We start from the raw sequence: 24,762 nt of genomic DNA on the forward strand, positions 1-24,762 counted from the left end.
CTTTGACTAAATAAATATTTCATGAAAATATCACTAAGTCTGTCGTTTATTATTTTTAATATTCAATAATGATCATGTCTCACCCTCTAGTCTTCTCTGTCTTAATTTCAGGTTTCCACCATGTGTTGTGGTTCAGGAGGTTAACTCAAACAAGCAGTCTTTGGGTTTCGGCTAAGTACTGTTTAGAATACCAGAATAGGGAGGATGGTGTAGGTTTAAGTTTATTAGATTGATACATATACCAGCAAGACAGCGTACATCACTGTCACAACAGCGTTTGTTTTCATTCAAAGGCTTTATGATTTTTCCTATAATACCTGGTGGGCCGGTCTCTAGTCAGTTCAAATCAATTCAATTCAATTTATATAGCGCCAAACCACAACAACAGTTGCCTCAAGGGACTTTATATTGTACAGTAGATCGTACAATAATCGCCCGGGCTGATTTTTTACAGTCCAGCCCTGTATGCAGCTCATCTGCAGTCTGGAGCAGTGTTGGCCAAGTTACTTGAAAAAAGTAATCAGTAACTAATTACTGATTACTTCTCCAAAAAAGTAATCCAGTTACTTTACTGATTACTTATTTTCAAAAGAAATTAATTACTTAGTTAGTTAGTTACTTTTTAAAAACACGATTTACAACCTGAATAGGTGATAAAGCGATAGATCTTTCAGCCCAATTCTACTTTTTCTACATAATCCACCATACAAAATGTAATCAAATGGAAAAGTCTCTTTTTAAAACTTGTTTTATTAGTTTTAATCTTTTAACTTTATGCATCAAGCAAAAATTTAATTATATGCAAAATTCTCTGACTTTAGCACATAAATAAAATATTTTTTGTGTTTACACTCAGTCTTTCAAACAGATGCAAGTAAAACACAGCAGAAAATAAATAAAGTCAAAGACTAGCGGTCCTTTTGCTCTATTTTCACTTGTAAAGCAGGAGTGGGGAGGCGGAGGTTTACCCTGGTGCAGGTGTGCCGCAGCGGTCAGTGGAAGAATCCGCGAGTTTCTCTGTGAGTTTCCCATTACGTCGTAGCTACTCAGTGCTTGCTCGGAAGTTTAGGTTTTTTTTCGCTGCAAAAATAAGTTTTCTTCCCACGCACAGCGGACACGAATGTTTTTGTCACTTTTTATGGAATCAAACTCAAAGTAAGGTCAGTACTTCCACGCTTTAAACGCTGCACGCTCATACTCTCTCCCGCACTCCATATGTGATCCATTGTTGATCTGCACACAGCTGTTGTCACGAACGTCGCACTTGCTTACATCACTGTCATAAGACATTCTCGCAAAAAAATCACGGTTTTAGTAACGCAGTAACGCAGCGTTCCTACGGGAAAGTAACGGTAATCTAATTACCGTTTTTGCAATAGTAGTAAGAGTTACTTTTGATAGAATTAACTAGTAATGTTACTTTAAAACCCTTTTAAAGTAACTTACCCAACACTGGTCATGTCAGAGTGGAGTCAGTGTGATGTTGTTGTTGTGTGTTTGAGACTTTTAGTGTCCATGAAGGTCTCTGCTGCCGTAGATCCTCTGAACTGTGACAGAGGTCTCACTCTGGAGGAAACTCTCAGCACTTTCCAGCAGCTCCTCCATCATGGAGGACGTTCCCTCACTGTAACAGGTGGAGGAGAGAGGAGAGGAAGCACAGGTGGATCCTCTGAGGATCCACCTTTATTGTGGGTACATAATTGTATGTGATCACCTGTGTTTTTTGAATATTTATTTTATATCCAAAATGTTCTCCAAACATTTCTATCTTTGACCATAGCTTCGGTAAGCTTCTTTCTGGGTCTGTGAGGGTCAGCAAAATATCATCTGCATATAAACCCGTTTTATATTCCGTATTCCGTATCCATATCCCTTTAATGTTCATCTTCCCTAATGGCTTGCGCCAGTGGTTCAATAAATAAAGCAAACAGGGCTGGGCTAAGCGGACATCCCTGCCGACATCCTCTCTGCAAGTCCACTACTCCAGTTAAGCTCCCATTTATTTTTATTCTTGCTGAAGGTAAATAGTATAAGTTTTTAATCAGTTGAATAAAAGGGTCTCCGAAACCAAACCTCTCCATAGCCAAAAATAAGTAATCCCACCGGACGGAGTCAAACGCCTTTTCTGCATCAAGACTTAATGCAGTCGATTCCCTTTGGGTTTTATTCATATAATCTATTAAATGTAAGGCACGTCTTACTGTATTGAATCTGTCTGTTTTTGAGAAATCCTGTGTGATCTTCATCAATAATTTCTGGTATTTAATTTTTAAGCCTTCCCGCTATTATTGAGGTGAATAATCTATAATTAGGGATGGGTATTGTTTAGGTTTTATCCGATACCGGTGCCAAACTGGTACTTTTGAAACGGTGCTGGTGCTTAAACGGTGCTCAAACCGGTGCTTAAAGAATGGAGAACACAATATTGGTCCAAAAACCTCTCATGTTCAGCTGGTTTTTTGTAAAAAGATAACAATGTTAGCCTTTTCTGCAGCTATGGGGCATATATGGTATCACTCTTGGCTGGAAGCAGTGCTTAAACAATGGAAAAAACACAAACTTTGTCCAAAAACCTCTCATGTTTAGCTGTTTTCCACTTTTTCTTTGGTCATTTTAGCCTTTTTGGCCAGGGTGAAGGGAGTATCTGCCATCAAACAAGAAGACAGCCGCATGTAGCTATGATGATGTTTGCTAGTTCACCTTACATGCATTAATGTAATAACGTGGTTAGCCTACTCAACGTAAATTACACACGAACAACATTAAGCTACTCACGCAGAGAAGAACGGCTGCTGCTGCATCATCATCCTCATCATTTCTGCTACACTGGCAGGGCTAGGGGCCAGGACTCTCCTCTTCGTGTTTTTGGGTATGTTGCTAACTCCGGGTCAGATAACAGGCACCACACCCGCAGTAGATGTGCTCGGTGTGAGGTCTCGCAGCAAGCTATCAAATACGGCGCATTTCTCGGCTTTTAAAAAAAAACGCTATGCGTCGCCAGGTGTTTCATCGGATTTGAGGTGTTACCTCCTTTGACAGTATCACAGTATCAGCTTAAAGCACTTGTTGCTGCTGAGTTTGCATATTTTGCTGTGAAGTACAGCCAGACTTTTAACCGCTTCGGCATTTTTAATCTGTAGCTCTGCTCTAAAAGAACGTACGTACCTGGACCCGCCTACTATCCTCGGAAACGTAAAATGATTGGCTAGAAGTGTATCACAGCTCAGGAAAAAAAAGCACCGAAATAAAGCACCGAAATGTGCGCTGCTTTTCGGTCTGGTTACTACCGTTGATCTCAGAACCGCTGCCATCATGGCACCGGATACCGGTACCCATCCCTACTATAATCCATATTCAGAATTGAAATTGGTCGATATGAAATACATTCCTTTTTGTCCTTGCCCATCTTTGGAATTACTGAAATGATTGCCTGTCTCCAAGGTGCTGGTGATTCCCTTCCCTCCAACACATAGTTAAAACATTTTAATAATAGCGGTGATAATAAATCTCTAAAGGTTTTAAAATATTCTGATGTAAATCCGTCCATACCCGGCATCTTATTGGTTTTTGTTTTTGTAATGGCTTTATCCAGTTCTTGTTTAGTAATTTGTTGCATAAGTATTTTGTTTTGTTCCCGTCCAATATTAGGTAGAATGCGAAAAAATTTCTGAATGTTTAGAGGTCAGCTCCTTGTGTCTCTGTGTATAATTTTTTATAATAGTTTTCAAATGAGTTTTGTATTTCTTTGGCAGTGTAACACACTTTTTGGGTCTCTTCATCTTTTATACTGTAAATTCCTCTTTCTTCTTCCTGTTTTTTAATTCTCCAGGCCAATAATTTCTTTGCCCTAGGACCGTAATCATAGTACTTTTGCTTAACAAATCTAGCTTTTATTTCTTCTTGTCTGTCATATATATATCATTTAATCTCCGTTTTGTTAATTTTATCTCTTCCAGTGTTTGAGAGTCTTTAACAGTGGCGTGTTTAGTCTCTAAGTTCTTTAATTTGAGTAGCAACTCATTAATTTGCATTTGTTTCTCTTTCTTTTGGTACGAGGACCACATGATCAATTTTTCTCTCATTACTGCTTTGGATGCATCCCATGTAACACTTGGGGACACCTCTTGATTATCATTTAATTCACAGTAGTTTTTATACTAATTTCTTACGAATTGTATACATTTGGTATCATTTAACAAGATCATATTCAACTTCTAGCTAGTCTGCTTTATTTCAGTCTCCAGATGTATAGACAAATAAACACCTGCATGGTCTGATATGTCTTTTACTCCTAGGTTACATCTGAGAATTCTATATCTATCAGTGTTAAACATAAAAAAATAATCCAACCTGGAGTGTACTTTATGGGGGTATCAGAAAAACGTATAGCCCCTTTCCTTGGGATGTAGCTCCCTCCAAACATCTATCATACAGTGGGGCAAAAAAGTATTTAGTCAGCCACCGATTGTGCAAGTTCCCCCACTTAAAATGATGACAGAGGTCAGTAATTTGCACCAGAGGTACACTTCAACTGTGAGAGACAGAATGTGAAAAAAAAATCCATGAATCCACATGGTAGGATTTGTAAAGCATTTATTCGTAAATCAGGGTGGAAAATAGGCTATTTGAATTACTAGGTTATTCAAATTGTCTGTTATACTTTTATATTCTTTTATTAAGCTCTTGGAGGGAGGCTAGTAGAGGTTCTTGATTAAAACATTTATTCAACATAGTACATGTAGTTTCAGTTAGGTTATTACACATAAGGATGAGCCTCTGGTCTGGTAAAAGGTCAGAAGTGCAACGGGTGAGATGAGAGGGCATGTAGGGTCAACACATACAGACACACACATTAGTTAGACTCATTTATAGGTGAGAGGTTGGTCATGTTTGTCTCTGGAAAGAGGAACAGCGTCTGGCAGGATGTGGGGCTCGTGTTCCAGACGAGACGAAGACAACGTTCTTTTAAACTGTGTTAAAAGTCATTGTGGTTTTGATTTGATGTGTGTATATATTCTGTCTGTGACGTATGAAGGGGCGTCGTTAATTCAAACCCTGATGCTATAAAAATCTGTGTATGCTTTGATTAAGTCGAAGATCAATCCCTGTCTGCGTACAGATTATTCTTCCCACGCGTGTATTCATTAAAATCAATTGTTTGACCAAGATCTTCTGGACCCTGGTTGTTTGTACTCTCCTTCCTCAATACTTGAACCTTATGTAACCCCTATAGACATGGTTACTAGTATTTTCTTGTTTTTACCTGGTATTATTATTTCCGACACCCCTTGAACACACTTTGATTTTCCGTAGTTCAGTGAATGCAACAAAAAAGCACGTTGCTGCATTAAGCTAGGCAAAACGGAGCAAGACACCCGAGAGCAATTAACAAGCTACACAACTGGTTTTTTGTGATCCTGGATCTGAAGTGGTTCTGGATATGGATGGCGAGCCAGACCCTGTGAAAACTCTTGGCGAATCCAAAAGCAGTGTGGCCAGCTGTTCTGGATGCAGGAGTAGAGCTACAGTCTGAATTACTTCGAATCGCAGGATTTCAGATAAGCAAGAACAAAAACTGCTTACTTGATACGGATTGTTTCTCTGGAAAACAGTTAAACTCCCAATATCCTGCTCATCAGGAGTCAGGTCTAAAGAGACTACTTATTTTATTTTATTTTGTTGTTATTTTCAAAAGAGCGCTCTTCTCTGTTGATTTTCTGTTAATTTTCTATGCTGTTTACATTGGGTTATTGCACCACTGTAACATTGTAATAAATCTGCCGGCTGTTCAACACTCAATTCTCTCAAAGTTATTTTACTCCTCTCGAATCTAGTCTATAAGTTTAACCCTACTATACTAAGCAGGTGTTACACTTAACACTGACCACTTGGCGTCTGTCAGACAGGAAGCTAAGGATCCAGCTGCAGAGGGAGCTGCTCAGTCCTAGATCCTGCAGTTTCCTGTCCAGCTTCGAGGGAACGATGGTATTGAATGCTGAGCTGTAATCTACAAACAGCATCCTCACATACGTGTCTCTCTTCTCCAGGTGTGACAGGGCAGTGTGTAGTGTCAGGGCTATGGCATCATCAGTGGACCTGTTGTGGCGGTATGCGAACTGTAGAGGGTCCAGTGAGTCGGGTAGTGCAGAGCAGATGAAGTCCCTGACCAGCTTCTCGAAGTGGTGGTTATTTATATCTGTGCTTTGTCTTTATTGTCTTTCCTCAGGAGAACAATCTCAAATAGATGAAGACCTGGTTAGCATGGTGATTGAGGACTCACAGCCATTTAGCATTGTGGAGGACAAAGGATTCAAAAGATTTGTTAAATCATTAAATCCTAGCTATGTTCTCCCCACTAAAAAGGTCATAAAAGCAGTGAAAATTTAGTTTTTACAGAATAAAATGTGAACAGGCAGGACTGAGGCTCAAAGCCTCAGTGTGTAGCTGTCCATACCTCAACGTTACAAAAGCACAACTACTGTCCACACCCCAACCACACCTCACCTCACAGTAAATGATCATTTCCATTTTAAGCATTTCCAAATGATCATTTCCCATACTGCCAGTATAAATATACACAGTATAATGCCATCACTACAATATACATGTTTTACACACTCCTTTTGTTGTTGACATTTACAGGCTGTGTGCAAAAGGCCACACTCTTCAAATTCATGCCAACTAATATTTTTACGTCCAGTAGGTGTCCTGCTAGAGCAAATGAAGCTTCAAGACGCTTTGCACTGGGGTGAACCAATTGGATGAAAAGCTTCAGTGCTTCATGAAGCTTCATCTGCCCATCACTAGTTATTTGTGGTTACATACACTTTTAGATTGATGTGGGGCAAAGCCTATGGAACGCCAGGACTGCCATAATGAATTAATTAAATACACCATTAAATAATTAATTAAATGTGGCAATAATTAATTAAAATTGGAATTAATTAATTAAATAAATAGTTATGATATATGTAATTAATTAATTATTGACACATTTAATTAATTAATTATTGACATATTTAATTAATTATTGACACATTTAATTAATTATTTAATGATATATTTATTTATTTCATTTTGGCAGTCCTGACGCCTGGCTCTCATCATGAAATAATTTTATCTGTCATCCTCACCCATCAAACTCAGGGGGCGGGGTTAACGCTGATCAAGTCAAAACCATTGCTTTGGCCTGGTGGCCATTGTTTCTAGCACACAACAACCGGCATGTGGAAGCTAACAGAACTGAACTTTGAAAAACCCTGTTTGTGTGTTACCAAATACCGTTTTAATATTTTTTTAGCCGAGAATGTAGTGGTTTAATCTTCATGTGTCTGGTCGGTTTGTCAAGATACAGCCTCTTTGCAAAAGTGTTTCGATGATTTCGGAGATGTCTGCCCAGTCTCACGGCAAAGCGTGGGATAGACCCGCTCGCCTCGCAAGCAATCCCACCGACAAAGCGCAGGCCCCGGTACACAGCTGTAGTAACCCCCGCTGACTTCTTTTACTGAGGTTATATTTATCGGTGTTTTATTTCCTGATGTTCTTATGTGTCCTACGTGTTTCAGTCGCCAATTCTGAATTATAACTAACAATAAAAACATGTTTAAGGAGGAGAGAGAGCAAATAAATCTGTTTAACATCTGATCTTTGGGTTTTTGTTCAGTAATCAGCGTGACCTGTGTATAAACACATAAAAGAGATAACGTTGGTGTTTCCGTCATGTAGTAACTGCTGGCTTTAACTGTACAAAGGTTGTTCGACACTATGAAACACATACAGACTTCATGATGTTCGGCTAATATTTTTATTGTGAATATTAATCATGCTGACCTCGCTCTGTACACCACGCAGCGAGGTCAGCACATCCACGATATCCTCAGCTCCATGAGTTAACACAAAGTTTCCCAGCTGACTATCTAACTGCCAACTATTCCAGAGATGTGAAAATATACAGCATAAAGAAAAGTGTAAGAGACTCAGCAGCAGATTAGAATAACAGTTATACATTTAATAAATCACCAAATGAATCCAAGAAACGAGCAAACCTGTTCCGACAATTTGAGTTTGTATTCCCTCAGCTGCAGACTCGCTGCTGTTTAAATGTTTGAAAAGGAAGATTAGATATAAAAAACGTCAAACATAGACTCAGTCTGCCTTCACATTTGATATGAGGCCAGCACGTATAGTGGCCTCAGCAGGCTATTACTGAAATACACGTGCTATATCATAAACTATGATATAAACAGGGAGGTCCTATTAACATGTTTAGTTTTAAAGGACACCTTCCTGCCTTTAGTCTCATTCATGAGCAGTATTCGTTTTCTTCTAACATCCAGAAGTCTGCACGATGTGTTTCATAGTTTGTAACAAGCCTTTGACAGGTAAACATAACATGACCGAAAAAGCAAAAAAAAAAAAAAAAAAAAAAGAGAGAGAGAGAGAGTGTTGAGATAAGAAGAGAAAATTCTCTCAATTATGGAGACAGACAAATGGTTCATTTATGTTTGATGTGTGTTTATTCCTCCCTAAATATCGTCGGTGAAGTTCGCCATGCATGTCAGATTTTCCTGCGCATTTTTATACCTCTGCCAACAGAGAGAGAGAAAAAATCACATTCTAACAGACAGCTGGTGCTTAGAATACAGTTGAATAACTATTAAAAAACAGATGATATTTAGATGATAGTTCAGTCTAACACATGTGCCAGTGAACCATTAAACGTCTGTGAAACTATGCAGTTATGAAACGTAACTTTAACCTCAGCCAAACCGATTTGCTCAGTTGTAAATAAAACAGCGAAGTAAACGTGACCCGACAGACAGAACCTGAGTGAATGAAGTCCAGCGTTTAACCACTGAGAGCTAAAACTCAGCTGAGGTTTGAAAGCTGTGTGCCGGTGATTGGACATCAGCCGCTGATAAAGCTGTTCGCCTATAAAGTGCTCTGTAAGGAAACGAGCTCCAGCAGCTCTGCGCTCGGGGAAAACACTATATTTACTTATCTTGTGCAGAAAAATGCGCTGACATTGCTTTATATCGAGCACCGGCTGCCCAGTTAAACTGTGACTATCACCAGGTAACGTAGGCATGTTTCTTGAATTAGCAGCAGGTGTTAAACAGCTGACAGATGAGGAGGAGGATGCATGCAGGTAAACTGAGGGTCTGTTGAGCTGATCGCTGGTTTCGTGAGAAAAATGTCAGCTCGTTCTTTATGTTACAGAAGCACAGAGACACAAGACCAGGCGGAAAGAGACGATCGTTCGGTGAAAATGAGAATCTGCGAATGCAACATGTGGAACACGGAGAGTGGAATATGTAAACAAACCGGTTAACGTAACCCCCTCGGTGCACTCTGCATGCTAACTGTTAGCAGAGCTAGTGAAATCTCTGAAAACATCTGAGCACTTTTGCAAACATGTTCTATGTTGACAACCTGACCAGACATACGGCGCGACATTCGCGGCTAAAACACTGTTAAAAGTGTAGCTGGTGACAGAAAAACGGGGTATTTTAAAACTACACCACCACCATTGCTGCCTGTGATTTGATCTGCATTCTGGGATACCTGGCTGCCCCAAGTCTACACAAGCAATCGATTATCTAGGATCGACCTGTTTTGACTTACTTTGCACGGCAACCAATCAAATGTTAGAGAAGCTGCATGGGCAGCGTTAACCCCGCCCCCTGAGTTTGATGGGTGAGGCTGACAGATAAAATTATTTCATGACGAGAGCCAGGCGCCAGGACTGCCAAAATGAAATAAATAAATATATCATTAAATAATTAATTAAATGTGTCAATAATTAATTAAAATGTGTCAATAATTAATTAAAATGTGAAATACATAAATAATTAATTAAATGTGTCAATAATTAATTAATTACATGTGTCATAACTATTTATTTAATTAATTAATTCCAATTTTAATTAATTATTGCCACATTTAATTAATTATTTAATGGTGTATTTAATTAATTCATTATGGCAGTCCTGGCGTTCCATAAAAGCCTAGCATAGCCTGTAACGTTATTATGACGGACACATTATATGAGTGAACTTGACTTTAAGTGACTTACAGGTTTCTTTGAAAAATACTTTCTTATATCCAGGATCTTCCTTTTTGCTGCCATCCTCCTCCCAGCGCAGGCTCGCCGCTGCTAAAACTAAACAGAGCTCCCTGAAAGGCACAGCCAATCACATTGGCCATATTTCTCACATGACGTAGGACTCCAGTAGAGGACGAAATTTAACTCTTTCTGCACCGCTGGGTGAATGAGACGTTGACAGATCGTTTTTTTTTTCTTTCTATCGGGTTTGATTTTCTTTACTCGAAGAGATCAAATTATTGGTGGGGACAATTCAATAATCGCTGAATATTGGTGGGGACATGTCCCTTCCGTCCATGCCAAATATACGCCCTTGTTTAGCCTCAAGTACGGTGTACATTTTAGGACATCCTCGGGTTTCAGGAAAAAAGTTGTCAGGTCTCAGGTGTGTTAGGATAAATGTACTTTTCTTAGTGCTTATTGTCTGATTATTTTGTTTTTTGCAGGTCAGTGCTTTACATATACTGTATATTGCAGTATATACATCTGCTTCATATTCATGAAGCAGATTCATATTCATTAAGCAGGTGTGAGGAAGCAGTTTAAGAGTCTGAATGCTCGAAAAGCTCCCGGCCCAGACGGTGTGTCTCCTGCCACCCTCAGACACTGTAAAACGAGCTGGCCCCAGTGTTTTCTGGCATTTTCAACTCCTCACTGCAGGCATGTCATGTGCCTGCCTGCTTCAAGTCCTCTACCATAATCCCTGTCCCCAAGAAACCAAGGATCACTGGACTAAATGACTACAGACCCGTGGCTCTAACATCTGTGGTCATGAAGTCATTTGAGCGCCTGGTTCTCTTCCACCTCAAGACCCTCACGGCCCCCCTCCTGGACCCCTGCAGTTTGCATACAGAGCCAACAGGTCTGTAGACGACGCCATCTACACTTCATCCTGCAGCATCTTGTGGGGATTAGAGAAATATTTTGCTGCTATTGTTAATAACCATAATCATTACCATTGCATTAATAATTAATATTGATATTGCATTCAGATGTTTAAACATATTGGTACCCAATTAGCCTTTATTACAGGTGCAGTTATAACCACTTTAAACTGTTGAGTTAAATCAATAATCTTAAATGCTTTTGAATGCTTGTTATAATCTTAAATGTGTATGTGCTGATTCTGTTGGGTTATAAAAGAAGGGCCTAACTCTGAGTACACTCTGTGCAAAGTAGACAGGAAACTGCAGGCTTTTGAGCGTGTTTGTGAAAGTGAAACTGTAAGTTACTTTGAGGAGCTGTGGGATGATGCTATTTGAATAACCAGGTTATTCATTGTTATCTTTTATTCATTTATATCCTTTTTATTAAGCTTTGAGTAGTGGCATTCATTTACAGCATTTATTCAATACATTGCATATATATATATATATATATATATAGTTTTAGTAAACTGCTACACATTTGAGAGTGGCCTCTGTCTGACTGTGAGCGTTAGCTGGTGAGGTGAGAGGTGACACAGAGGGCCAATTGAGGTCAGGACACACACACACACACACACATATGCACACACACACCTGCATACACTGTAGGTAGGCTATGTTCTAGGTGAGAGTTCAGATATTTGCTTGTCACTGCATTTTTGTGCGTGCAGAATTGTTAAGTTTGTTGCAGAGCATGGCTCGAGGTTTTGGAGAAGCGAGGGCGAGATGAGCCACCGGAAGCACCTGGCGCGGAGGCGAAGAAGGTGCTCTTTTGAACTTTGTTAAAATCGTTTACGGAACATTTGTGGTTTTGAAACCTATGTATGTATTGTATCTGTTTGACGTTGAAGGGGCGTCATTAAATTTAAACCCTGATGGTATAAAACATCTGCTTGTGCATTGTTAGACAGAGATCGATGCTGTCTGCGTACAGTGATCCTCTCTCCATGCGTGTATTCATTAAAATCATCGTTTGACCTAACCCTCCTGGATCAGTGTTGTTTCTGTGTCCCTTCTTAATATTTGATCCGCAACATTTTGGGAGCTCGTCCGCGTATTGAGACTCCCCAGGAACCTACGCCAGGATCCTGTTTGTGGACTTCAGCTCTGCCTTCAACACCATCCTTCCAGACCATCTCTGAGGCAAGCTTTCCCAGATGAATGTGCCTGATCCCATCTGCCGGTGGATCACTGACTTCCTGACGGACAGGAAGCAGCATGTGAGGCTGGGAAAGAATGTCTCGGACTCCCGGACCATCAGCACCGGCTCCCCTCAGGGCTGTGTTCTTTCTCCTCTGCTCTTCTCCCTGTACACCAACTGCTGCACCTCCACCCACCAGTCTGTCAAGCTAATCAAGTTTGCAGATGACACCACCGTTATCGGACTCATCTCGGACGGGGATGAGTCTGCCTACAGGAGGGAGGTTGAACGTCTGGTGTCCTGGTGCAGCCACAACAACCTGGTGCTGAATGCCCAGAAGACAGTGGAGATTATTGTGGACTTCAGGAAGCACACAGCTCCACTCCCCCCCATCATCCTGACTGACACCCCCATCACCTCTGTGGACTCATTCTGCTTCCTGGGTACCACCATCACCCAGGACCTGAAGTGGGAGCCCACCATCACCTCCGTCATTAAGAAAGCCCAGCAGAGGATGTACTTCCTGAGGCAGCTGAAGAAATTCAACCTGCCAACACGGACGATGATGCAGTTCTACACTGCAATCATCGAGTCCATCCTCACCTCCTCCATCACCGTGTGGTACGCTGGAGCCACTGTCAGGGACAAACAGAGACTGCAGCGTGTTGTGCGCTCTGCTGAGAAGGTGATTGGCTGCAGACTCCCATCTCTGCAGGACCTGTACACCTCCAGGACACTGAGGCGTGCAGCTCGGATCTCAGCTGACCCTTCTCACCCTGGATACAGTCTGTTTGACCTGCTCCCCTCAGGCAGGAGGCTCCGGTCCATTCGCACCAGAACAGTAAGAACAGTATCTTTCCCTTTGCTGTTGGACTCATGAACAGTTAGCTTTGGCTCTCGGAGGAGGCGGACGCACTTTTTCTCCTCTCCCTCATCTTCCCTGCTTATGTCCTTGTCAGTCACTTGTCTCTCACAGTCTGTTCTCTAAAACCTAAAAGAGGAATTATGGATTGGATCAACTGGTCCCTAAATGCATTTGACACCCATTTCTCAACGAGAAGTTTGGGCTTGGGTGAGCCTGAGTGCTGAAGATATCTACCTATGGTTCCGAGGAGGGAGCAGACTATATTATACACATCTGGCCTGTAATGCTTCAGATCTGCAGATGCTTAGCAGCGTGCACATCTCCTTTTCCGGAAATGAATAAATAAAAAGAATGATTGAAAAGCTTTGACCACACTGAGTCGCGTCTTCTCTGTCCAGTTAGGGCAAGGCAAGGCAAGTTTATTTGTATAGCACAATTCAACAACAAGGTGGTTCAAAGTGCTTTACAGAGACATTAGAAACAAAAACAAATAAAAAGCATGATTTAAAATTGATTAAAACAAGCAAACAAACAAACTAATTAAATAACAAACAAACAAACAAAACAGTATGTAAAAAAAAAAAATCAAAACAGATAAAATCAGAACAATAGATAAAATCAGTAGTTAAAATGTAAGTTTTAAGAGTTAGAAGAATAAAAGAACCGGGTTCAATAGGTGTCAGGTATCAGGTATCAGGTCACTTTTATTAACAGTTGGTGAGGCGTGATTGTGTATGTCGTTTTGGTTCGTCCTCTTCCCCTGACCACACCCCGCCACAGTTTCATTTCTGTCATAAAACCTTCATCTGTTTCTGATCTGAAGTCCAGAGTTCAGAGTTCACAGTGTTTGATTTCATGTGTAGTTAATCATTTCTTCTTCCTGATGGGATCCTTTGTCCTTTATTGCTAAGTCGTTCCTGATTGTAGAGCTGAGATAAACATAAAGCACCACTTCTGTTTCCTTCTTTCATTTGCAGAAGAACGTGTCTGCATGTGTTTCTGAGTAAAGTGTGCAGTGATACAAACAGCCTGGTTTACATGTGAACACTTTAATGACAGATTTAGAGCTCAGTGCAAGAATCTGAAATAATAACACACATGTACATTTCAGCCTTTGTGCAAACGCACAGTTTCACTGAGTTTTGTTGGTCTTTGAAACAATAATGGTCTCTCAGATTAATCACATCCATATATATCAGGCGCTGTTTGTTTCTTAGTGCAGCTGTTTGTGTTGGTGGAGGTCAAAGGTGTGTTTAGTGTTTCCACAAAAACTCACAGGAGTCTGTGACGTGTCATAAAAAGGTTCTGGCTCAGGCTGAAATCAACACATTAATCCCCCCAAACACTGATGTACAGCACAGAGTGAAGCTTCATGTTGGTGTGTGCAGTGTGTAGCATCCATGCTAACATAAACTCAGTGAAGCACCAAAGCTTCAAGTTTCAGTTTTATTGTGCTCGATTCATAAAGTTGCTCTGGGCTGGTTGTAAATGACGGTCATGTGAGTGTAGAGCTTTCTGTGTGTCGCTGTGAACCTGGAGCAGTCACACTACGAGGAGGCTGAACGTCCTCCTCTTTCCTCAGAAGTGATCTGTGGCCGGCCGCACTTCATTCCACAGATGTGCTTTAACAAAGTGTGAAGCTGAACTCTGAGCTGTGACAGTGAAGCAGTGTGAGAGTGTCAGTAGATGATCAGCAGAGGAAAGTGAAGCTGCTGTGAGCTGATGTCCTGAAGGGCTTTTAAAGAGTCTCTGAGTTTGACAGGAACATGAAGATGTTTGTGGTGTTTGTGATCCTCCTGCACGGTAAGTACACCTTCCTCTCTCTGCTCTCATCATCAGCTTTTCTTTCATCTCTCTCTCTTTAATGTGTTGAAGTGCAGCAGCTTGATCTTTAACTTCAAAGTGACACATGGAGTCTCTGTCTGTGTGTCCTCAGTTTCCCAGCATGCCTCAGATGCTGTGGAGATGTATGAGGGGGACTCGTTTATCCTGCCCTGTGAGTTTGACACTTTTGATCTGACTGACCCCTCCGTGGTGTGGAGTCGCTCCGACCTCAGTCCTCCCACCGTCCACCAGCATCAGCTTCAAGGAGACGAACTGAAAGATCAAAACCAGCTTTACAGTGGCCGAACATCCATGAAGACTGACGCTCTGGAAACTGGAGACCTCAGCCTGACCCTGACTAGCCTCCAACTGTCTGACAGTGCCACCTACACCTGCTCCGTCAGAGACAAGAGGACAGGAGGACAAAGGACAGTGACAGATGTACAGTTGGAGGTCAAAGGTCAGCAACAAACACCTGCTGTAGATTCATCTGACATCACTTAGATAAAGCTTTATTATTTTAACACTGTCAGAATAAAAGCAGTTGAGTTTTTGACTGAAGTATAGCCCTATTCATTAAATGTATGAATTTCATTCAGTCAGAAGTCAAAGGTCACGTTGTCCATCCATCCATTCATTCAGCGTCCACATCACTGCAGCCGCAGCACCAATCTGTCTGTTGATCTCTTCTCCCATCACTCGTGAACAAGGCCCGAGACACTTAACACTTGGGGCAGGAACTCGTCCCTGACCTGGAGTGGGCTCTCCACACTTTTCTGGCTGAGGACCATGGCCTCAGATTTGGAGGTGCTGATCCTCCTCCGCTTCACACTCGGCTGTGTACCGTTCCAGTACAAGCTGGAGGCCATCACCCAACGAAGCCAACAGAACCACATCATCTGCGAAAAGCAGAGATGACATTCTGAGACCACCTAAGTCAAAGCTTTACGCCACTTGGCTACACCTAGAAATTCTGTCCATAAAAATTATGAACAGAATCGGTGACAAAGGGCAGCCCTGGCGGAGCTGCCATCATCCACCAAAAACGAGTCCAACTTATTGCCAGCTATATAGACCAAGCTCCTGTAACGGTTGTATAGGGATCGAATGGCCAGTAGCAATGGTTGGAAGACACCTCCGGTCCCCTTCATAAAAATTCAAAAAAACTTCTTCTTCAGCCTGGTGGCTCCCATCACCTCTGGTGTCCACCATTTGGTTTGGGGGTTACCACGACAACAGGCACCAACCACCTTGAGGCCGCAGCTCAGTGCAGCAGCTTCAGCAATGGAGGTGCTGAAATATGGTCCATTCGGACTCCGAATGCTGTTGAAGTTCTGCCGGAAGTGTGGGTTGTAGGTGTTGCAGACTGGGTCCTCTGCTAGGTGTTCCGAGCGCACCCTCACTATACGTTTGGGCGTGCTGCGTCTGTCCAGTGTCCTGCCCCGTCACCTGATCCAACTCACCACTAGGTGGTGAAAAGTTGACAGCTCAGCCCCTCTCTTTACCTGAGTGTCTAAAACATATGACTGCAGGTCTGCTGATATGATTACTGCAGGCTGCAGGTTCATCAACCTGCAGCCTAGAGCATGGTGTTCGCACTGGCTAAACTGTGGTTTGCACAGAAGTCCAATAAAAGAGCACCACTCTGGTTCAGATCAGGGAGCCCGTTCCTCCCAATCATGCCCCACCAGAAAGGTGACATTCCATGTCCCAATTGTCAGTCTTGGTAGCCGGAGATCAGTCCACCAGGGCCTCTGTTTCTGGCTGCCACATGACACACAATGCAACCAACCCCTACAACGCCTCCTGTTGGTAGTGGCCCGCAGGAGGATGGGCCCATGTCCCCTCTTCAGGCTGGACCTCCATGGGGTCCAACCGGGCACAGCCTGAGAAGGGGGCATGGGCAGACGCTCGCCCTTGGACACCCTCCCCGGTCCTGGCTCCAAGGTGGGGCCCTGGTAACCCTATCTTAGGCTAGTTTAACTATTGCCTCAATAGTTTCCTCATAAAGGGCTTCTGAATATCTCTTCAACTGGTCCCTAACCCAGGAACTTCCCATGGGAGACCCTGCTAGGGGTCAAACACCCCCGGACAAATAGCCCCTGGGATCCCTGAGACACACAAATCCCTGCACCACGATAAGGCAGCGATTCACGGAGGGTAGCAAGGTGGAGGTCATGTTGTTCCTTGTGTTTCTCCACAGAATGGTTTCCATCCTGGGCCAAAGTTCTCCTGGTTCTCCTGGTTCTTCTTGTGGTTTCTGGAGGTCTTTTATTTTATTTCCGACAGTATTTCATGTCAGGTGAGTGTCTCCTACCACACCACCGATAATGCAGATGGTTAATCAATCACCATGTTCCTGAGGTTTTTAAAGTCAATTACAATACCATCAGCTTTGTCTGGAGGTATTAGGAGAAAATCGGTTCATTCAGACCTGCCTTTAGGAAAAGCCTCTAGTTTAAATAACTGATTGGTGTCATCTTTCATCGTCACTAAATCTATCTATCATCTGCTTGGCAATGACAATTTTACCATGGAATCGAATGCTGAATTAAGTTGAAGCACAGGAATAGGTTTACTGTGAGGAGGCTATGAGAAGATCAATATTAACTATTAACTCATGTTGTACTGCTGTGCTCTCAGTATACAAGGTGGAGGTGGATTCAGGGGTGGAGTCTGTCCAGCTTATCTGCAAAACCACAGTTTGCTTGCCTAAAGATGCTAAAGTGGAGTGGAAGGACACAAACAACAGGAAGGTCCACATGTATAAGAATGGCTCTGACCAGCTTGAAGAACAGGACAAGAATTATCAAGGCCTAGCAAAGATGAAGAGAACCTTACCTGGAGACCTCAGTCTGACCCTGAAATACCCCACAGATGAAGACACCTACACCTGCACTGTCTACAGCAGGGATGGAAACATCCTGCTGAAGAAAAAAGTGGTGCTCACTGTTAGAGGTCAGTGCTGTAGATCCAGGTTAAAGGTCAAAAGGTCAGACTCATGATGGTGGTTCAGTCTCAGTGGGCTCCATCCAATAATGTCACAGTGTTAGCATGTCTGATGTTTGTGGCTGTTTTGGTTTTTATTTGATTTCCAGCCAAATGTAAAAGCTTCAGCAGATGAACTGTAGGAGCAAAGTTCATGTGTGAGACGTCATCTGAAAGGTAACATCTTCTAGTTTCTGAACATGTGTTTGTTTAGCATGTGGCTGAAACACAGGCTAAGCTAAGTCAGCTCAAATCTCAGTAACAACCTTCTTTGGTCCTCATCTATAATCAGTCATATCTGAGTCACAATAACTAGAAGATGATTTCTAGCAGAAGTGTGAACATCTCCACATCCTTTCTCCATGTTATCATCCAAAGCTGTGTGAAGTTTCAGAGCTCTGCAGCTAACAGAGACTTTCAGTTTGCTGCTCTCTTCCTCTGACAGCTCCATTCTTAGGGAGCGTTAGTTCTGTTTCACTTTATTCCACTTATTCAGTCTGATGTTCTCTGATCTGTTTCTCTTGTTTAGTGTCTTAAATGCTGCCAGTGCCTCTCTTTGCTTTAACCAACCTTTCTCTTTATTTCTAAGCTTTTTAAGGACTTTAACTGATGCATCAACCTTTGAAAATGGAAAGAAATCAGTCAGATTCATGGCTGCATCACAGTGTCACATGTAGTTCTCCACATCAGCTGGATTATATCTATAGCAGCAAACAGCAGCTGATGCACAAATCTTTGTCTGTGTTAATAAAGTTGGATCAGTTCAAACAGTTTGTTGCTCTGCATTTGAAAAGCAGCAGTTTGAATCCCCCTGTAGATACTGACAGGTAACCGCTTCACACCCCACATAGCATGGAGGTCTGGTATAAAGTCAGCACTGCTGGCTGACTTCTGGCACGATAAGACGTATGTTATCCAGATCTGGCATGCTATATCTGGCTTGATTGTGGTTTGGTTTATGTGACCCAGGCCCATAGAAAACAGGTCTTCCCTGGATTCGGAATCAAGCTGGCACTTCTGATGGACTGGTGTCATGGCAGGGTGTATGTCAACCAGACGTGGGCCAGGTCTGGCAATAATGGCTCTATTTATGTTCCTATTTTCCTATTTTAGTCAGAAGATGCAAATGCCATGTTGCAATACTATACTGCTATGGTAGCCAACATTTCAAATGAAGGTTTGACAGGTTTGTGAGTGTACACTTTATCCAAAACCTAGTGACGGTTCACTCATGTTTACCACTGGGAGGCTGTCGCTCAGGAGGTAGAGCAAATCACGTACTGATCGGAAGGTTAGTGGTTCGTTCCGTGGCTCCTCTAGTCTGCATGCCAAGAGTGTAAATGTGTATGAATGTAGTTAGGAAGCACTCAGTTTAGAGAAAGAGTGTGGTTGGGTTATTGTGGCATGTTGTACAAAGAACTTTGAGTAATCCGAGAGACTAGAAAAGTGGTATATAAGAGTCAGTCATTCACTGTCTGAAAGGAGTTTTGTCATGTTACTTTTGCATTTTCAGTCACATGTTGTTATTACATGGCTTGATTAAAGGACACATTAGGCTGACATCTGGCAAACCAGATCTGGGCCACCAAAAGGCCGTCATTCTTTGCGATATGTGGGCCATGTGCACCTTGTGTGGGCCAGATCTGGGCTATCCCAATTTTGCGATGTGGGGCAGAGCTCATGCCTTTGAATCCAGCTGTGACTGTTGATTTTCTATTGAATGGACTTTTTCAAATCCAGCTGTAGGCCTGTGTTTGTGAGCTCATTAACAGCTGTTTGTTTAGAGAGACGTGGTCCTCACAGGACAGCCACTACAAACATATGATTTTATAGAATATGATGCATTACTGCAGATTCAACACAATAGAAAGGATTTGAAATGAGCTCAGCCTTAAACATGTGCAGCAGTAATATTGATCCACAGACACTGATGGGAACATTTTTCTGCACAATAAGTACTTTGACTTTTCATACTTTATGTACAATTTGCCAGTACTGCAGTTTTGTGTGTAGTGTAGTGTAGTTATACATGCTTCCCTTAGGCAGTATCATTAGAAGACATAGCATACATTTTCACTGCTATGCAGATGACACCCAGCTCTATCTGTCCATGAAGCCAGATAACACACACCAATTAGTTAAACTGCAGGAATGTCTTAAAGACATAAAGACCTGGATGGCCGCTAACTTTCTGCTTCTTAATTCAGATCAAACTGAGGTTATTGTACTCGGCCCTGAAAATCTTAGAAATATGGCATCTAACCAGATTCTTACCCTGGATGGCATTACCTTGGCCTCCAGTAATGCTGTGAGGAACCTTGGAGTCATTTTTGACCAGGACATGTCCTTCAACGCACATATTAAACAAATATGTAAGACTGCTTTCTTCCATTTGTGCAACATCTCTAAAGTTAGAAATATCCTGTCTCAGAGTGACGCTGAAAAACTAGTTCATGCATTTATTACTTCCAGGCTGGACTACTGTAATTCATTATTATCAGGATGTCCAAAAAACTCACTGAAAAGCCTTCAGCTAATCCAAAATGCTGCAGCAAGAGTCCTGACAGGGACTAGAAAGAGAGAGCAGATTTCTCCTGTTTTGGCTTCCCTTCATTGGCTTCCTGTTAAGTCCAGAATTGAATTCAAAATTCTACTCCTCACATACAAGGTCTTAAATAATCAGGCCCCATCTTATCTTAATGACCTTGTAGTGCCATATCACCCTATTAGAGCACTTCGCTCTCGCTCTGCAGGCCTACTTGTTGTTCCTAGAGTATTTAAAAGTAGAATGGGAGGGAGAGCCTTCAGTTTTCAGGCCCCTCTTCTGTGGAACCAGCTTCCAGTTTGGATTCAGGAGACAGACACTATCTCTACTTTTAAGATGAGGCTTCAAACTTTCCTTTTTGCTAAAGCATATAGTTAGGGCTGGACCAGGTGACCCTGAATCCTCCCTTAGTTATGCTGCAATAGACGTAGGCTGACGGGGATTCCCATGATGCATTGAGTTTTTCCTTTCCAGTCACCTTTCTCACTCACTATGTGTTAACAGACCTCTCTGCATTGAATCATATCTGTTATTAACCTCTGTCTCTCTTCCACAGCATGTCTTTATCCTGTCTTCCTTCTCTCACCCCAACCGGTCGCAGCAGATGGCCCCGCCCCTCCCTGAGCCTGGTTCTGCCGGAGGTTTCTTCCTGTTAAAAGGGAGTTTTTCCTTCCCACTGTCGCCAAAGTGCTTGCTCATAGGGGGTCATATGATTGTTGGGTTTTTCTCTGTATCTATGAAGCACCGTGAGGCGACTTTTGTTGTGATTTGGCGCTATATAAATAAAATTGAATTGAATTGAATTGATAGTGAGGTGTTTTCATGGTGTTTTCTTGGTGCTTTTACTAAAGGAAGGCTTCTATCAAATTCTTCCACATGTTGTCAAACTGAGCTGTGTGATGAAGTGAGTGTGACAGAAACACTCAGACTGTGTTTCTCTGCTTCATCAAGTCAAATCTGGTCCTCAGAGACTGAATAAAGTCCTGTCCCACTAACAGCAGCTCCAACAGTCTGTTCACTGCTTTCTTCCTGTCAGTCTTCATCTTTCTGCTGCGTCTCCTCTTCACACTGACCACTTTCTATCTAACAGTGAGCTCCCAGTGAAGCAGCAGCATTCAGCCTGTTAGAGTCAACACAAATGTCTCCATCCAAGCTCATGTTGTGCTTTGTTGTCCTCTCAGTCCCCCAGGTGGAGGTGGATTCAGGGGTGGAGTCTGTCCAGCTGCCCTTCAACACCACACTTCACCTGCCTGAAGACGCTAAAGTGGAGTGGAAGATCAGTTCATACACAAAGGTCCACGTGTATGAGAACGACCCTGACCAGCATGAAGAACAGCACCAGGTTTACAGAGACCGAACAAAGATGAATGAAGACCTGCTGAAAACTGGAGACCTCAGTCTGACCCTGAAACACCCCACAGAGAGGGACAACTACACCTACACCTGCACCGTCTACAGCAGGGAGGGAAACGTCCTGCTGAAGAGAAAGGTGGAGCTGAAAGTCAGAGGTCAGTGCTATAGATACAGGGCAAAGATCCGAGGTCATGTGGGCGTTTATTCTCTAAAAGCTTTTAGTTTCAGCCTATTTTCAGTTCATTCAAATAAAATTAATTCTCTGATTTCCTTTTTATCTAAAATCCAAAAATGTCAGTCTATTCATAAAACTGTGGGTTTAAATGAATAGACTTAGAAAACTGTTAAAATGGAGTTGAAATGATCAAACGTTTTGTTAGTTTAGTCCAAATCAGTGTAAATGTATAAATATCAATAGTTTTAAAGCTGCTGAGATCATTCAAACACTTTGATCCTGTCATTTGGATGTTGTCACATGTCAGGGTGGAGCAGCCATAAATATCAGGCTTTTATTGTGAAAATGCTGAGTGTGATGATCCAGAGGAGCCCATGGGGTCTTTGTGGCTGGATGAAGAGTTCGCCTTGTAATCGGAAGGTTGCCGGTTCGAGCCCCGGCTTGGACAGTCCCGGTCGTTGTGTCCTTGGGCAAGACACTTCACCCGATGCCTACTGGTGGTGGTCAGAGGGCCAGTGTCCGGCAGCCTCGCCTCTGTCAGTGCGCCCCAGGGTGGCTGTGGCTACAATGTAGCTGCCATCACCAGTGTGTGAATGTGTGTGTGAATGGGTGGATGACTTAATGTGTGTAAAGCACTTTGGGGTCCTTAAGGACTAGTAAAGCGCTATACAAATACAGGCCATTTACCATTTAGACGTGTGCACTGTGGTCACGCCAGCATTGAATCCATCCAAGTTACATGGTTTATTAAAATAATCAAATTACAGCATTTACATTTATGTTAGATAACTTTTAATTAAGTGCTTTAGCCCAACTTTTACATGACCTGTGTAGCATGTTAACACTATTGGAAGTAAAAATAACTTGAACTCCAATTTTGAAAGCACAAATTTCTTTTTCTTCTTTATATAAACCTCTGCCTCACACAACAAGACTATTGACTACACTACACTTTAACTACACAAGATTTACACTAAACACCACAAATCTCTCACACCTCAAAACACCGCTGTCACTCCTAAAACTTCCCCCTTCCTAATCAGCTAAATGCCACGTTGCCATATCATTGTTTGATTGGTCGACGTGGTACATTTTTCCACCGATAGAAAGGGTGGGGTTTTTTTGGTTTTGTTTTTGCTCACAGGCGGAGTGCTTTAGAGTGCTTTCCATATAAAACACAGTTTTTAACGTTTCTTCCCACAGTGAATAAACAACAATATTATTCAGGAAAAACAAACAAACATTGCATATATTTTTATCATAACTCTGCTTTTACGTGGCCTATCAACACAATTTAAAGACACTTTTTCTGTCAGTTGTTCCGTCTGTCCTGCTCACATCTCCAATGGTTGTACACGTTGTCATTAACGTGGCTTCACTCCACATCAGCCGCTTTGCTCGCTAAAACATCTGAGTCGCATTGTTGCTGCAGTTTACCTGCAACTGCTGTGAAGAAAAAGTCTCACTGTGTTTGTGTTTGGTCCTAATCTGCTGCCTGTCTGTTTGACATGCTGGATTTCCAGCTGATCGATGACAGATTAGAAACTGATCAGTCTATTGATCACACAATATTCCATCAATAGAACTGATTTGACTTTGATTTGTGTAACAAAGTGATTTCCACGTCTCCTTCATGATGTGACAGTGTCAGAGCTGAATGCACTTGTAGAGTATCATGTTTTTATGGCTCACATTTAAAGTGTTGCAGCTCTAATGTACAGCTGTCATATTAGAAATAGAAGCAGCTCTGATTTTAGTGCTCAAAGAAATCTATGAAGTGATGAATTCACACATGAACAGTTTTCTGCAGCGTTCCTCTCGGCCTTATTTGCAGCTCCACTCTTGTTTTTGCTCTAATAATTATTTCTCTCCATGAGCTGTTTCTCTGCCTGAAGGAGGCGCCACTCCATCGCTTCATTTAGTGCAGAACAAGAGTCACATGATGCTCTGAACACCAATCACACTTTGTACAGCTCATGTTGTGTTTGTTGTCCTCTCAGTGTGTCAGGTGGAGGTGGAGGAGGGGGTGGAGTCTGTCCAGCTGCCCTTCAAAACCACACAAAACCTGCCTGGAGATGCTAAAGTGGAGTGGTGGGAGGTGAGTTCATACCACAAGCTTCTCGTGTATGAGAACGGCTCTGACCAGCCTGAAGAACAGCACCAGGATTACAGAGACCGAACGGCAATAAATGAAGACCTGCTGAAAACTGGAGACCTCAGTCTGACCCTGAAACAGCCCACAGAGAGAGACAGTGGAGAATACAGATGTGGCGTCTACAGGAAGAACATCTGGATCAGAGGGAAAACTGTGCACCTTAAAGTCAAAGGTTTGTGTGTGTGTGTGTGTGTGTGTGTGTGTGTGTGTGTGTGTGTGTGTGTGTGTGTGTGTGTGTGTGTGTGTGTGTGTGTGTCTGTCTCTGACTGTCTTGTGTCTCCTCTGCAGGGAGAGTTCAGGTCCAGGATCAAACAGGGGACATCAGGAACAGAAGCAGCTCCATTGATCCGACTCCTCTGATGGCTGATCAATCAGTTTGATCTGTGTGTTCTTTGATTATTGATCAGTGATGTCAGAGTGGAGTCAGTGTGATGTTGTTGTTGTGTGTTTGAGACTTTTAGTGTCCATGAAGGTCTCTGCTGCCGTAGATCCTCTGAACTGTGACAGAGGTCTCATTCTGGAGGAAACTCTCAGCACTTTCCAGCAGCTCCTCCATCATGGAGGACGTTCCCTCACTGTAACAGGTGGAGGAGAGAGGAGAGGAAGCACAGGTGGATCCTCTGAGGAAGAGGAGCGTTCCTACAAACCACATGATCACATGACCAGAGGGGCGTGGCCTACAGTG

General features: G+C 42.4%; 1 protein-coding gene across 1 annotated transcript; it reads left to right on the forward strand.

The window, feature by feature from the left end:
* The first annotated feature begins 14,559 nt into the window (after window positions 1-14,559).
* On the forward strand, window positions 14,560-24,457 carry LOC113017972 (uncharacterized). The gene is made up of 6 exons (XM_080296163.1): window positions 14,560-14,840; window positions 14,974-15,321; window positions 17,065-17,163; window positions 17,505-17,819; window positions 21,816-21,902; window positions 24,366-24,457. Exons 1-6 carry the CDS (start codon window positions 14,804-14,806, stop codon window positions 24,455-24,457), a joined length of 978 nt encoding a protein of 325 aa, XP_080152289.1. The 5' UTR covers window positions 14,560-14,803.
* Window positions 24,458-24,762: the final 305 nt, after the last annotated feature.

This window comes from Astatotilapia calliptera, chromosome 3 (genome assembly GCF_964374335.1).
Source record: "Astatotilapia calliptera chromosome 3, fAstCal68.1, whole genome shotgun sequence".
Classification (NCBI taxonomy): domain Eukaryota; kingdom Metazoa; phylum Chordata; class Actinopteri; order Cichliformes; family Cichlidae; genus Astatotilapia; species Astatotilapia calliptera.